The sequence below is a fragment of the Rhinopithecus roxellana genome, chromosome 6 (genome assembly GCF_007565055.1).
Source record: "Rhinopithecus roxellana isolate Shanxi Qingling chromosome 6, ASM756505v1, whole genome shotgun sequence".
Taxonomy (NCBI): domain Eukaryota; kingdom Metazoa; phylum Chordata; class Mammalia; order Primates; family Cercopithecidae; genus Rhinopithecus; species Rhinopithecus roxellana.
Genome location: NC_044554.1, coordinates 63,310,595 through 63,327,166, shown reverse-complemented (window position 1 = coordinate 63,327,166; position 16,572 = coordinate 63,310,595). Strand labels below are relative to the sequence as shown.

Sequence of the window (16,572 nt, the reverse complement as noted above, 5' to 3'; positions counted from 1 at the left end):
CCTGAGGTCAGGAGTTCAAGACAGCCTGGCCAACATGGTGAAACCTCATCACTACTAAAAATAACACTTTGGGAGGTTGAGGCAGGAGAATTGCTTGAACTCAGGAGGGAAAAATCAGCCAGGTGTGGTGGTGGGCACCTGTAATCCCAGCTACTCGGAAGGCTGACGCAGGAGAACTGCTTCAACCCAGGAAGCGATGGTTGCAGTGAGCCAAGATTGTGCCACTGCACTCTACCTGGGCAACAGAGTGAGACTCCGTCCTAAACTAAAGTAAACTAAACTAAACTAAACTAAACTAAACTAAACTAAAATACTGTTTAAAGAAATTTAATTTAGTTTATAACTATTGGTAAATGTTAGAAAAAAATTACCTTCAAAATTAGTAGTTTTGCTTAATCAATTTAAGCATAAAGTGAAAATAATTGAGTGTTCTTTTATCTACACAAATGTTCTTTGAATGTTAAAGAACCAAACCAAGGGATTGTATAATTGAAAGGTCATATCTAAGATCCATTTAGGAGGTAGAATGGATAGGTCAAAGTGGGTGACGTTAGAGAAGAGCATCTAAAGTGACTTTCAGGTTTCTGGCTAGGACAACTGGATGGGAGGTCAGGGATATTTGCCGAGATGGAGAAAGTTTTAGGTATAAGAGGAAGAGTTCAGTTTTATACACATTGAGTTCCAGGTACCTATAATATTAAGTGGAAATGTTTAGAAGGTAGATGAAAATATGAGTCAAGCTCAAAAGAGAGGTCTGGATAGGAATTAGAGGTCTCCGAGGTGGTAGCTGAATTACGAATGAGATCAGGAAAGCAAAATGTATAGTGACAAGAGTTGTGAACCACAAATAGAGCCCTGGGCAGACCTTAAAAACTTAGATGCCAGGCATGGGGCTCACGCCTGTAATCCCAGCACTTTTGGAGGCCAAGACAGGTGGATCACTTCAGGTCAGGAGTTTGAGACCAGCCTGGCCAACATGGTGAAACCCCGTCTCTACTAAAAATACAAAAATTAGTTGGGTGTGGTGGCATGTGCCTGTAGTCCCAGATACTTGGGAGACTGAGGTTCTGCTTGAACCCAGGAAGCAGAGTGAGCCTAGACTGAGTCATTGCAGCACTCCAGCCTGGGCGACAGAGCAAGACTCCATCTCAAGAAAAAAAAATGAAAAACAAAAAGCAAAAACAAACTTGGACTGAGTACACTAGACAAGGATGGATTCAAATCCTCATGGGACCAAGTTTTGTTATACAATACAGTTAAATAACTAGTAAATCCTAGCTATTTCAACAGCAAGAAATCTATATTATGCAATCAGCTTCACTTTAACAATTTTATTTAATAATCCCTTTTCTATCACCCTTTCATTGATCAAAGGTAGAGGGGAATCTCTGGTTATTTTCAATCTATTTTTTCCTTTTAGTGATAAATCATGGAAGATTCCTAGATATCAGTGACCCTGGAATTAGCCTGCCATCCTACTGAAATAAAATATATACCTATATGGCACTGATTCCTGGTCAAGGCATGAAATATACAGATGAATAGTGTTGCTTTTTTAACTATGGGTCTAAATAATTTTTTATACTTGCTCTTAGATTCCCCACCAGAGGGCTCTGCTTTGAAGCTGTTTACTTAGCAGGAATATGCCTACATGATTAACGAAATATTTTTTAATTTTTATTTTTAATAGAAATGAGGTCTTACTGTACTTATTGCTCAGGCTGGTCTCAAACTCCTGAACTCAAGCGATCCTCCTGTCTTGGCCTCCCAGTGTTAGGATTATGGTTGGGAGCCACTGTGCCTGGCCGATGAACAAAATATTTTTAAAAACCCAGTTGAGATTACATTTTGGGCTCTCTTATTCCAAAGTGTTCTGTGCACACATCAGTAGTTCCTGATTCAAGGGTGAGTATGTTCTCTTATGGCCCTTATGTAGACAGGAAATAGGAGGTTGGGCCTGGCCTCCCCAGACAGGCAGCCTGTGGCTGTGATGACACCCTTACTTCAATGCTGTTGTGCTGGTGTACTGTTTTACTGTAATAAACTGCAGATTTGTGATCACCCTCACTTGGGGTCCCATGAGTCTTCTTTAGCAAATGAACTTCCACCACAATTGCTATTAGTACTCCCTCTACAGGAAGCCTAAGTAGAATATGGCATTTCTTGGTGTGATGGAAAAAGCGAGGGTTTGAAATCAGATTAAACTGTTATAGCTTCTTCTAGTTGGTTTTAAGACCTTTGATTCTTAGTTTCCTCACCTAAATGAACTGGGTTATGGCCAGGCACAGTGGCTGATGCCTGTAATCCCAGCAGTTTGGGAGGCCGAGGCAGGCAGATCACTTGAGGTCAGGAGTTTGAGACCAGCCTAGCCAACATGGTGAAACCCCACCTCTACAAAAAAATTTTAAAATTAGCAGGGTGTGGTGGCGTGCACACCCAACTACTCGGGAGGCTGAGGCAGGAGAATCACTTGAACCTGGGAGGTGGAGGTTGCAATGAGCTGAGATGGTGCCACTTCACTCCAGCCTGGGCAAAAGAGCGAGGCTCTGTCTCAAAAAAAAAAAAACCCAAACAAACAAACAAACAAACAAACAAAAAGAACCGAGTTGATAATATCTACCTCCCAGGGCCCCGGTAAGGATTAAATGGGATAATGCATACATATGTCTAAAGCCTTAAGCATGTCAAATGCACTTAATGAAGGTAAGTAATAACACAAGTAAATATAAGTTTTTCTGGAAAAATGCAAATAGAAAGGAGAAAAAGAAGCCGGCGCAGTGGATCACCCCTGTAATCCCAGCACTTTGGGAGGCTGAGATAGGCGGATCACCTGAGGTCAAGAGTTCGAGACCAGAGTGACCAACATGGCGAAACCCTATCTCTACTAAAAATACAAAATCAGCTGGGCATGGTGGTGCATGCCTGTAATCCCAGCAACTCTGGAGGCTGAGGCAGGAGAATCGCTTGAATGCAGGAGGTGGAGGTTGCAGTGAGCCAAGATCGCACCACTGTACTCCAGTCTGGGCAACAAGAGTGGAACTCCATCTCAAAAAAAGGAGAAAAAGAAACTTCAAAGACTAGGTTTTCACCAACAAATAGACAATATTAGACATGCAATGACGAAGGAAAATGGTGAACAGGAGTTCTCAAAAATAAGTACCTGGGGATGGGCTGTCTGGCCAGAAACAGAACTTCTCATGGGCAGTACACAAGGCTTTCTTCAGCTCAGCACATCGTTGCTTATCTGAAATCCACACAAACAGCAACACCTTAGAAAACACTATATAGATTCAGAATCCAATGAATGGCCTCTAAGAGCAGAGATTTAACTAAAAATACAAATAAGAGAATTTTAAAATGTGAAAATATTATCAACTACATAATCTTAATATTTTCCACAAAACAGGTTCTAAATTGAGATCCTAAAGATCAACAAAGGAGATACCATGTATCTTATTTTTATTTTTTATTTTTTTGAGACAGTCTTGCTCTGTCACCCAGGCTTGAGTGCAGTGGTGCAATCTCGGCTCAAGGCAGCCTCCATCTCCCAGGCTCAAGCAATGCTCCTGCCTCAGTCACCCGAGTAGTGTTTTGCATTTTTAGCAGAAATGGGGTTTCACCACGTTGGCCAGGCTGGTCTCAAACTCCCAACCTCGTGTGATCCACCCACTTCAGCTTCCCAAAGTGCTGGGATTACAGGCGTGAGCCACCGCGCCCAGCCCCCATGTATCTCATAAAGCAGAGCATTCCAAATGTGAGCCTTCATAAAAGTCCTTTGTCACTCTTTGTCTAGAAGTATAAATTTTGGAATAATAAAGTAAACATGCTGCTGTTACCTAGATTACATTAAGTCCATGCTGCAGTAGCTAGCTTAGTTTAAAAAAAAGGCCGGGTGCAGTGGCTCGTGCCTATAATCCCAGCACTTTGGGAGGCCGAGGTGGGCAGATCACGAGGTCAGGAGATCGAGACCATTCTGGCTAACATGGCGAAACCCTGTCTCTACTAAAAATACAAAAAATTATCCAGGCATGGTAGCAGGCAGCTGTAGTCCCAGCTACTCGGGAGGCTGAGGCAGGAGAACGGCGTGAACCCAGGAGGCGGAGCTTGCAGTGAGCCGAGATCGCACCACTACACTCCAGCCTGGGCGGCAGAGCCCGACTCCTTCTCAAAAAAAATAAAAAATAAAAAGACTGGCCAGGCACTATGGCTTACCCCTGTAATCCCTGCACTTTAGGAGGCCAAGGTGGGCAGATCACTTGAGCTCAGGAGTTCAAGACTAGCCTGGGCAACATGGTAAAACCCTACCTCTACAAAAAAAAACAGAAATTAGCCAGGTGTAGTGGCACTGCGCCTATAGTCCCAGCTACTTGGGAGGCTGAGGTGGAAGGATTGCTTGAGCCCAGGAGATTCAGGCTGCAGTGAGTTGTAATTGCACTATTGTATCTCACTCAGCCTGGGCAACAAGCAAGACTCCATCTCAAAAAAAAAGATTAAAAAAAAAAGATTGAAGTATGCATTTTTTGATCAAACTAAAACGACCTTTTCCCCGCCCCAGAAAACCAGGATAGTACATATTTGAGTGTGGAGAAAAATGTAATTTGTACCTTATACTTACATCTGTCAAAGTCAAAAGCTGGTTGTAAACTGGCACAGAGAAAAGCTTGACAGCTAGAGCACTTGAGCATATCACATTCAACTGTGACCCAGCCATATTTTGCACAGACGAGTGGAGACAGCTCGGGGGGCTTACCTGCCCATTTCAAAGAGTATCCATGTTAAGAAAAACAACACCGCAAATATATATATAAATGTGTGTGTGTGTATGTATATGTATATATACACGTGTGTATAAATATACGTGTATGTGTGTGTGTGTGTGCATACATATATGTACTTTTTTTTTTTTTTTGGAGAAAAGGTCTCACTCTGTCACCCAGGCTGGAGTGCAGTGGCACAATCTCAGCTCACTACAACCTCACCCTCTCAGGTTCAAGCAATTCTCCCACCTCAGCCTCCCAAGTAGCTGGGACCACAGATGCACGCCACCACACCCAATTAATTTTTGTATTTTTTGGTAGAGATGGGGTTTCACCATGTTCCTCAGGCTGGTCTTGAACTCCTGACCTCAGGTGATCCGCCCACCTTGGCCTCCCAAAGTGCTGGAATCACAGGTGAACACTGCAAGTATATTAAAACGAGTAAGTCATAAATTACAATCTTAACTCATTCTTTTTTTTTGAGATGGAGTCTCGCTCTGTCACCTTGGCCGGATTGAATTGGCACGGTCTCGGCTCACTGCAACTTCCACTTCCCGGGTTCACGTGATTCTCCTGCCTCAGCCTCCCGAGTAGCTGGAATTACAGGCATCTGCCATTGCGCCCAGCTAATTTTTGTATTTTTAGTAGAGACGAGGTTTCATCATCTTGGCCAGGTTGGTCTTGAACTTGTGACCTCGTGATCCACCCACCTTGGCCTCCCAAAGTGCTGGGATTACAGGCGTGAGCCACTGGGCCCAGCCCAACTCATTCTTAATGTATATAGGAATAAACATTAAGGAGAAAGGCAATGAGAAAAGTGGTAAAAACTATTTTTAATGCACAGGCCCATACTTCACAGAATGATGAAGGTCATTTAAGTAATAAGTGGGAGGGAAAAGTTATTAACTTATTATTGAAGAAGTACTATGTATTTTAGGTGTTTAAAATGTTTATTGTCCAAGCACAGTGGCACATGCCTATAATCTCAGCACATTGGGAGGCTGAAATGGAAGGACTGCTTGAGCTCAGGAGTTGAAGATCAGCCTGGGCAACCCAGCGACACCTCATCTTTACGGAAAATAAAAAAATTAGCAGGATGTGGTGGTTCACACCTGTAGTCTTAGCTAATTGAGAGGCTGAGGGAGGAGGATGGCTTGAGCCCAGGAGATCAAGGCCACAGTAAGATACGATCACACCACTGCCCTCTAGCCTGGGCAACAGAATGAGACCCTGTCTCACAAAAAAAAAAAAAAAAAAAAAGTTTATTATTGGTTCTCTGGTAGAATATAGCATCTGTTAATTTTCACTGAATCTGAAATACTAGGAACTTAAAGACACTAGTGAAAGTACTGGGATATGCCTAAACAATAAGAGATGGTCAAAGTCAAATACACGGAAATATTTTCTGCCACTCACCTATGTTCTCCTACTGAACCCCATCCATTTTTACTTTCCAAAGAATAAAGGCAATAAAATTATCCCTTCAAAATTTGATTGCTAGTATCAATGGGGATGTGTGAGAATGTGTTTTACATAGCTAAAAGCATCTGTTAAGTATGTATTTGGAAAGGTATCCTAAAACATCTATTACTCCTTAATATTAAATGCTCAGTTTTTTTGTTTGTTTGTTTTGTTTTGTTTTTTGAGATGGAGTCTTGCTTTGTCGCCCAGGCTGGAATGCAATGGCACGATCTTGGCTCACTGCAACCTCTGCCTCCTGGTTTCAACTGATTCTCCTGCCTCAGCCTCCCAAGTAGCTGGGATTACAGGCATGCACCACCATGCCCTGCTAATTTTTGTAATTTTAATAGAGAAGGGGTTTTGCCATGTTGGCCAGGCTGGTCCTCCTCGGCCTTCCACAGTGCTGGGATTACAAGTGGGAGCCACCTCACCCAGCCTCAGTTTTTAATAATCTACCTGGGCCAGGTGTGGTGGCCCCAGCACTTTGGAAGGCTGAGATGGGCGGATCACTTGAGGTCAGGAGTTTGAGACCAGCCTGGCCAACATCTCTACTAAAAATACAAAAATCATCTGGGTGTGGTAGTACGTACCTGTAATCCCAACTATTGGGGAGGCTGAGGCAGGAGACTCACTTGAACTTGGGAGGCGGAGGTTGCAGTGAGCTGAGATGGCACCGCTGCACTCCAGCCTGGGCAACATAGCAAGATGCTGTCTCAAAAAAAAAATTCTACCTGAAGAGCTCTTATTTTACAAAGCATAGTAAAAAAAAGGATAAAATATGAAAGAAGATGCAGCAAAGTTCTACATTTTTATAAAGGGATATAGGAATTTGAAAAACATTCCAACATCAGCAAAGGAAGAATGAAGACTGGAAAACAAAATTTAGATACAAATATTAAAGGAGCCATGATTATCTAGAATAAAAGTAATGGTTAAATAATCATTATATCCAAAATGGTGATCAATTTATAGCCAATGAACAAAAAGGATATGGATGTAAATATTGTATCAAAATCAAGATTTAATGCAAGAAACAATGGTAGAAGGATGGTTAAAATACCCTCCCTTTCCTGAGCAATTTAGTCTTAAAGCCATTAGATGGTGAACAAGGAAGATGTCTGACCCAGGAGGCTGCGAAGAGGCGGCTTAGCCCAGGGTGTCAGAACCAAAATGGTATGTACCAGGCATTCACTTGCGGGCAGCCAAGTGTGGAGTGCTAGGGCCTAAATGGGGTGACGAGAGATTCATGCAAGAAAGGATGGCAGCATGGCAGAAATGGCAGATTAAGTGAAGCGCATATAGGGGATTGATCAAAGTAGTAAATATTTTGAGGATGACAGAAATTATGTTTCACAGTGCTGAATATGGGAGGGAAAAATAGGGAAAAGGAGAAAACTAGAATGAATCCTGTGATATACAATTGCAACTGGAGATGTCAGCAGGAACTCATTGTTTTTTAAAATATAGAGAAAAATGGGCCGGGCGCGGTGGCTCAAGCCTGTAATCCCAGCACTTTGGGAGGCCGAGACGGGCGGATCACGAGGTCAGGAGATCGAGACCATCCTGGCTAACACGGTGAAACCCCATCTCTACTAAAAAAAATACAAAAAACTAGCCAGGCGTGGTGGCAGGCGCCTGTAGTCTCAGCTACTCGGGAGGCTGAGGCGAGAGAATGGCGTAAACCCGGGAGGCGGAGCTTGCAGTGAGCTGAGATCCGGCCACTGCACTCCAGCCTGGGCGACAGAGCAAGACTCCGTCTCAAAAAAAAAAAAAAAAAAAAAAAAAAAAAAGAGAAAAATGGATGTAAATTTAGATGTGTATACATGTCAACGTGTGTCTGTGTGTGTGTGTATAAACATATATATTCTCTAGCTTTTTCCTCTGACAGGGCCTGAGAACAGTGGCATCCCAGTAGCTATGAGTTCTCCCTGCACCCAGATCTTGGCATTCATTCATTCATTTATATAGAGACAGGATCTTGCTATGTTGCCCAAGCTGGTCTCTCCTGGGCTCAAGCAATTCTCCCGCCTGGGCCTCCCAAAGTGCTGGGATTATAGGTGTGCCACCACACCCAGTTCAGATCTCAGCTTTTAAATAACATTCTCCACTGAAAAACAGCCAAGGATCCTGTAGAATTGGCTGATTCCAGGGATGGGGCAAGAAAAATACAAGATAAGCCGAGAACAACTTGTTCCTGAAAGCAATAAAGAGGTCATGGGTTATGGGACATGTCAAAAGGCCACAGAAGCCAACCTGAGGGCGATGTCACTGACTAAATAAGGAACAACTGGAGTATCAAAATATATAATGATAGTAATGAATTATAACCCATTGAATAACAAAGAAAATCATGAGTCCACATTGCTACAAATAAATCAATTACATAAAGTTTGACAAGGAATGGGATATTTACATAGTTTCAAAGAAACTCCCCACAAAGTACTTCTTATTTACAAAGGAGGAAAGAGTTATTTTACAACAGAAATGACAGATACTCCCTTAATCAAGTGATCAAAGTGATCATCACCATAAAGCGATAAATAGAAATCATGTGTCACCTGACAGGATGCAAGGAGAATGCAGCACTGCTTCACGACACTCCTGCATAACCTGAATCTAATCACAAAGAAACATCAAACAAATGTCACTGACATACATTCTACACCACAACTGTTCTGTAATCTTCAAAAGTATCAAGATCATGAAATTCAAGAAAAAACGGAGGAAACGTTCCAGATTAAAGGAGAACAAAGCAACATGACAACTAACTGTACTGTGTGATTCTCAGCTGGATCTTTCAACTATAAAGAATGTTATTAGTACAACTGATGAAAAAGCTGGGGTCTGAGGATTAGAGGGGTAGTAACCTATCAATGTCAATTTTCTGATTTTGATGGTTGCATTCTGGTTACATAGGACAAAGTCCTTGTTTGTAGGAAATACTTGGGAGTAGTAAGACATCACTTTGGTGGCTTACTTTCAAATAGCTCAGGGAAAAAAGGTTCTTTGTAACCTCTGCAACCTTTCTGTAAGTCTGTAATTAAAAAATTTTTAAGACTCACATAAAAAACTACCAAGTCTTTCTGTCCTTGCACACAGGGAATAAAGTAGTGAAAAGTGGAGGACTTGGTGTGGTACCACATTTCTTCTGCCTTCAGTCTCTGCTCCTTTCACAGAGCTACCTGTCAGTACCATGTTGGCCATGTTGGGATAGAGTCTCCTCAGCTTCACAACGTCTATGGTCTATAGGTGCCAAAATGACAGCCCAGAGAAGAATTTGCCATTTTCAGTGGAAAACAAGTGGCAATTACTAATTATGATGACTTGTACTTTGGATCTGATTTGCTGCACTTTTCTTTATAAGACATCAACTGGGCCAGGCGCAGTGGCTCATGCCTGTAATCCCAGCACTTTGGGAAGCTGAGGTGGGTGGATCACCTGACTTCAGGAGCTTGAGACCAGCCTGGCCAACATGGTGAAACTAAAAATACAAAAACTAGCTGGGCGTGGTGGTGGGAGCCTGTAATCCCAGCTATTTGGGAGGCTGGGGCAGGAGAATCACTTGAACCACAGAGGTTGCAGAGAGCCAAGATCGTATCAGTACACTCCAGCCTGAGTGACAGAGTGAGACTCAAAAAAAAAAAAAAAAAAAAAAAATACATCAACTGCTTAAGATGGATGTTTGAGCTCACAATCTCTTTGATACTATGCAGCCATAAAAGGAATGAGATCATGTCCTTTGCAGGGATGTGGATGGAGCTGGAAGCCATTATCCTCAGCAAACTGACACAGAAATAGAAAACTAAACACATGTTCTCACTTATAACCGGGAGCTGAACGATAAGAACACATGAACACGTGGGGAGAAGGACATACACTGGGGCCTATTGGAGGTGGGAGTCGGGGGAGGGAAAGCATCAGGAAGAATAGCTAACAGATGCTGGGCTTAATATATCTAGGCGATGGATTGATCTGTGAGTAAACCACCATGGCACACGTTTACCTATGTAACAAACCTGTACATCCTACACATGTACCCTGGAACTGAAAATAAAAGTTGAAGAAAAAAAGGCCGGGCATGGTAGCTCATGCCTGTAATCTTGGCACTTTGGGAGGCCGAGGCAGGCGGATTGCCTGGGCAACACAGTGAAACCCCGTCTCTACTAAAATACAAAAAATTAGCTAGGCACGGTAGTGGACGCCTGTAACCCCAGCTACTCGGGAGCCAAGGCAGGAGAATTGCTTAAACTCAGGAGGAGGAGGTTGCAGTGAGCCGAGATGGTGCCACTGTACTCCAGCCTAGATGACAGAATGAAACTCTGTCTCAAAAAAAAAAAAAAAGTTGAAGGAAAAAAAGGAAACAAAACAATGGATCAAATTCTTGATCTCAGGCATATAGCACACGAGGTATGTTTGTAAATAAACTTATGACATAAGGCTTAATGTCTCTTCCTGAAACATGCAATGTGATAGCTGGTATGTGCTTACTTTTTCATTTGGGTAATATTCCAGTATAAGTTTTTTTTGAGAAAGTATTCTCTGCTGCCCAGGCTGCAGTGCAGTGGTGTCATCTCAGCTCACTGCAACCTCCACCTCCCGGGCTTAAGCAATTCTCCTGCCTCAGCCTCCTGAGCAGCTGGGACTACATGCACACGCCACCATGCCCAACTGATTTTTGTATTTTTAGTAGAGATGGGGTTTCACCATGTCGGCCAGGTTGGTCTCAAACTCTTGACCTCATGATCCACCTGCCTCAGCCTCCCAAAGTGCTCGGATTACAGGCGTGAGCCACCACGCCCGGCCTAATTTTGTGTTTTTAGTAGAGGTGGGGTTTCACCATATTGGTCAGGTTGCTCTCAAACTTCTGACCTCAGGTGATCCGCCCACTTTGGCCTCCCAAAGTGCTAGGATTATAGGCGTAAGCCACCACGCCTAGCCAGTATTAGTTTCTGGATTAAAAAAAGGTGTGTGATTTGGCTTATTTCATGGTCTTAAATTCTGAAATTTTGTTAATTTTTGATTCCTAGGTCAAGACCTTGTTAATAGTTTATAAGATAGAAATTCAGGGCCAGGTTTGGTGGTTCAGGCCTGTAATCCCAACCCTCTGGGAGGCTGTGGCAGCATAATTGCTTGAGACCAGGAGTTTGAGACCAGCCTGGGCAACACAGGAACTGTCTACACACACACACACACACACACACACACACACACACACACACACACACACACACACACACTGGGGTGGGGGTGCAAACTTGCAGGAAAAAAAGCAGGTGGAGCTACTAAAGACTTCTCTCAAAGCAAGGTGATGTGAGCAGCTTTTAAGGTGGCTCCAATGATCCCTGCCTTCTTGTATTCATGTCCTTGTGTTACCTGCGATCCCTGTCCTTGTGTTATCTGCTCCTCCAGAGTATGGGCTGGCTGGCCTAGTGACTTGCTTCTAATGCATAAAATATGACAAAAATGATGAGATGTCACTTCTGAGATTAGATTACAAAATGAGGCTGGCTTGTATCTTGTTCTTTGGCTTGCTCACTCTGATGGAAGCCAGCTGCCAAGTTGTGAACTTTCTTTTAGAGAGGCCCACATAGCAAGGAACCAAGTGAGGAGGGGCATCTCTGGCCAATGGCCAGTATAGAACTGAAGCCCTCCGTCCAACAGACACAAGTAAATGAATCCTGCCAACAGTGTGCCAATGACTGAGTTTGGAAGTGACCCTTTCCTATTTTTTTTTTTTGAGACAGAGTCTTGCTCTGCTGCCAAGGCTGGAGTGCAGTGGCACGATTTTGGCTCACTGCAAACTCTGCCTCCTAGATTCAAGCTATTCTCCTACCTCAGCCTCCCGAGTAGCTGAGATTACAGGTGAGCACCACCACACCTGGCTAATTTCGTTTTGTTTTTTTCTTTTCTTTTTTTTGAGATGGAGTCTCACTCTGTCGCCCAGGCTGGAGTGCAGTGGCGCAGTCTCGGCTCACTGCAAGCTCCGCCTCCTGGGTTCACACCATTCTCCTGCCTCAGCCTCCTGAGTAGCTGGGACTACAGGCGCCCGCCACCATGCCTGGCTAATTTTTTGTATTTTTAGTAGAGACGGGGTTTCACCGTGGTCTCGATCCCCTGACCTCGTGATCCGCCCGCCTTGGCCTCCCAAAGTGCTGGGATTACATGCGTGAGCCACCGCACCTGGCGTTTTTATTTTTCTTTTGAGACAATTTTCCTAGTTAAGCCTTGAAATGACAGTGCCCTGACCAATCTTTTTTTTTTTTTTTTTTTTTTTTTTTTGAGGCGGAGTCTCGCTCTGTCGCCCAGGCTGGAGTGCAGTGGCTGGATCTCAGCTCACTGCAAGCTCCGCCTCCCGGGTTTACGCCATTCTCCTGCCTCAGCCTCCCAAGCAGCTGGGACTACAAGCGCTCGCCGCCACGCCCGGCTAATTTTTTTGCATTTTTAGTGGAGACAGGGTTTCACCGTGTTAGCCAGGATGGTCTTGATCTCCTGACCTTGTGATCCGCCCGTCTCGGCCTCCCAAAGTGCTGGGATTACAGGCTTGAGCCACCGCGCCCGGCCGCCCTGACCAATCTTAATCGTAGCCTGTGAGAGACCCTGAGTCAGAGGACTCAGCTAAGCCATGCCTGGATTCCTGATCCACAGAAATTACGAAATAAAAAATGTTTGTTGTTTTAAGATCACTAAGTTTTAGGGCAATTTGTTACGCAGCAATAGGTAGCTAATATACAAAGGAAAATCTAGAAAGAGACATTATCGTAGTATAGTCTCTAATAATCTAAAAAACATTAGATTATAATCCTGGATCTGCCATTTGCTAACAGGTTCATCTTGGGCAAGTCATATAACCTGCCCCAAACTGTTTCCTCTTCTGTAAAACAAGTATAATAATAATGCTTATTTTCATAGGTTTAAGGTCAAGATTGAATGTGATAATATACGCAAAAACATACTATATACGAGTATTAGTTATTATTTCTTCTTTTCTCAGGCTGTTAGTTTTTTCTTCTGTAAAAAGAAAAGGTTAGATAACCTCAACTGTCCCTCTGAGTGATAACACATTAGGACACTGACTTTCCTATATAACTTCTTACGAAGGTTTGATTCTAAAGTTTAAAACATTACAGTAAGTAGTGTAATACGTTGGAGGAATTCTAGAAGCAGGCAGAAAGTGCAATTCACACGAACTAAAAAAGGATATAGAAAATGTTTCCACTCTGCTAAAGAAGGCTTCTTTGCTTGTAGATTCCAATGAAGGTTGTTCCGCTTGGGGTGATCCATTAACTGACTGGGAAGTGGCAGACGTGTCCTTCCTAATATAAAGTGGCAAAACTGTTGGTAAACCTTTCACGGTACCCTCTGCTTAAATGTTTTCTATCTAGCTTCTCTATACATCGTATCATAAATCACACCAACGCTGGATTTTAAGCTTCCTAAAAGTCATTTTACTCATGTCATTCCTCAGGTTATTATTTTCAATGGTTTTATAATAATTACTAAATAAAATCCAAATTCTTCAGTCTGGCATTCAAAACTCTTTACAGTTTACCCATATCTAAACTTCAATCAATTTCTGCCTCTACAGTGCTCCGCTAATCCTAGCAAACTATTCTCCTCACTCATTCACTGTTCTCCACAAGTATTTTGCATAACTTTAGTAAACAGAAAATAAGACTCAAGACTTCAGGTATGCATTATACAGTTTGAATCTCTTCAGAAATTAGACTCTTTTTTTTTTTTTTTTTTTTGAGATGGAGTCTCGCTCTATCGCCCAGGCTGGAATGCAATGGTGCGATCTCAGCTCACTGCAACCTCCGCCTCCCGGGTTCAAGCAATTCTCCTGCCTCAGCCTCCCGAGTAGCTGGGATTAGAGGTGCGCACCACCGGGCGTGGGCCCGGCTAATTTTTTGTGTCTTTAGTACAGACGGGGTTTCACCATATTGGTCAGGCTGGTCTCAAACTCCTGACTTCGTGATCTGCCCGCCTCAGCCTCCCAAAGTGCTGGGATTACAGGCATGAGCCACTGCGCCTGGCAGAAATTCGACTCTTAACAGCTGAAAAAACAATTTTGATATTTCTACCTGGAGGGACCTTTGATACCCTCTCCTTCCAAAAAAAAAAGAACCAATTAGAAAATTCGAATCAAAGTAAAGATCTTCAGGAGATTTCATGAAAAAAAAAATCAGGGAGAAAAAAACTCAGCAAAGGAATTCTCTCATTCTCAGTGGAAGGCATTTCAACAGTGCTCGGGGAATTGGGGGAATTGCTGAAAGACAAGTATGTATGTATGTATGTATGTATGTATGTATGTATGTATGTATGTATTTATTTACAGAGTCTCGCTCTGTCGCCCAGGCTGGAGTGCAGAGGCGCGATCTCGGCTCATTGCAACCTCCGCCTCCCGGGTTCAAGCAATTCTCCTGCCTCAGCCTCCCGAGTAGCTGGGACTACAGGTGCGGGCCACCACGCCCGGTTAATTTTTTGTATTTTTAGTAGAGACGGGGTTTCACCGTGTTAGCCAGGATGATCTTAATCTCCTGACCTCGTGATCTGCCCGCCTCAGCCTCCTCAAAGTGCTGGGATTACAGGCGTGAGCCACCGCGCCAGGCGACAAGCATTATTTTAATAAAAATAGGAGGCCGGGCGCGGTGGCTCAAGCCTGTAATCCCAGCACTTTGGGAGGCCGAGACGGGCGGATCACGAGGTCAGGAGATCGAAACCATCCTGGCTAACACGGTGAAACCCCGTCTCTACTAAAAAAATACAAAAAACTAGCCGGGAGAGGTGGCGGGCGCCTGTAGTCCCAGCTACTCGGGAGGCTGAGGCAAGAGAATGGCGGGAATCTGGGAGGTGGAGCTTGCAGTGAGCTGAGACCCGGCCACTGCACTCCAGCCTGGGTAACAGAGCCAGACTCCGTCTCAAAAAAAAAAAAGAAAAAAAAGAAAAAAAATAGGATTACGTCAACGATTATAGCTCAAAAGAAAGAAACTTATTCTAAAACTCTCAGAGATTCATAGAGAGCTTCAAGGCGGTGTGGGAAAAAAAAATTTTTTCCCCAAGAAAAAAAATTCACAGCATCCATAAACTTGGATGGGTAAAAATGACATTTATTTCTCATTAAATGACAAGATTTAGCATTTTCTTCAATTATGAATGAGGGTAAAAACACCATAGTAGTATTAGTACCTGTTAATTTGTCATCAATGGAAATAATATTCCCACATTATGGTGGTCGCACGTTTTCAAATACCTTTTATGGTTGACAAGACATACTACTAGATATTATGAACTCTTTAATAAAAAGAATGTTACTGCATAACTTTTTCCTTTTACTCTCTTGATAACTACATTCCAATCTAACTGGTTTCCTTTATAATCCTATGTAATTTACTTCAAGCATTTAAAAATATTACGAGAGTTAATAAGCTTCTCCAGAGAACCAAAGGGGTCCACGGCACCAAAAAAGGTCAAGAATTCCCAATTAAGAGAAGTCAGGTGAACTCATCCAGTTAAGGGTCCTTTTTTTCCTTCCAAAAATAATGTCCGATGACAAAATTTCGGCTGCGGTTGGGAATCCGGTACATCCCGACGGGAAGATCAAAGCCGATCAAACATAGTAACCAGAGTATCTTTCAGATCCTAAGAAGAAGCCATCCCCACTGCCCGAGTCGCCGACCGAGGGAAACCCCCCACGCGACACGCCACCCCCTCCCCAAGCCTTCTCCAATCTTCCAACGCCGGACCCAGGGCTAACTCGTGAACTCACGCGTCCACGCCTCCCTCTTCTGGGGCAATCCCTTCATCTATCAGCTGCCGGATTTTCTGGGGGGTCCCTTCTGGGGAGCGAACAACTGCACCCCAATTCTTTTCAACCCCTACGGCAAACGCTTGTCCCTCACTGGGCGCCGCCATCTTGGTGCGCTGCCGAGTCGCTTCCCCGAGCGTTTGAAGGCTCCGGAACTTCCGTCCTGAGAGGTTAATATCCGCCTCTTGAGGCAGCCTGTTGGGGAAAGTCTAACCGCGTGGTCCACGCCTTTTTTGCTCATTTTAGAACCTTAGAGCGAGCTTAAGGAGGGCTGCAGTGTTTAGGGCAATCTTGATTAATCATTTCCTTTATCAACTAGCATATTTAGGTTGATAAGAGATTTTAGAACGCGTTCTGTCCAAATTCAGCAGGGAAGAGGGGCTTAACTTAGTTTTCAACGAATGCTAAATAATACGGCCAGGCACAGTGGCTCATGCCTAATCCCAGCAGTTTGGGAGGCCGAGGCGGGCGGATCACCTGAGGTCAGGAGTTCGAGACCAGCCTGGCCAACATGGTGAAACCCCATCTCTACCAAAAATGAAAAAATTA

At 43.6% G+C, this 16,572-nt stretch overlaps 1 protein-coding gene across 4 annotated transcripts in view; it reads right to left on the bottom strand.

Annotated features, from left to right (window-relative positions):
- Positions 1-16,209, bottom strand: part of ZC3HC1 (zinc finger C3HC-type containing 1) — a 36,643-nt gene extending 20,434 nt beyond the window's left edge. The window contains exons 1-4 of one of the 4 annotated variants that reach the window (XM_010378777.1): positions 15,985-16,209; positions 13,420-13,531; positions 4,616-4,766; positions 3,161-3,244 (exon numbers count right to left, since the gene is read on the bottom strand). In XM_010378777.1, coding sequence (XP_010377079.1) covers positions 3,161-3,244; positions 4,616-4,766; positions 13,420-13,531; positions 15,985-16,130 — 493 coding nt within the window. In that variant the 5' untranslated portion in view covers positions 16,131-16,209. Of the gene's footprint in view, positions 1-3,160; positions 3,245-4,615; positions 4,767-7,041; positions 7,087-8,776; positions 8,835-11,591; positions 12,033-13,419; positions 13,532-15,984 lie in introns of those variants that run through there. The other 3 variants (XM_030931837.1, XM_030931836.1, XM_010378778.2) reach the window with 3 other exon arrangements.
- Between the last annotated feature and the right edge of the window lie 363 nt (positions 16,210-16,572).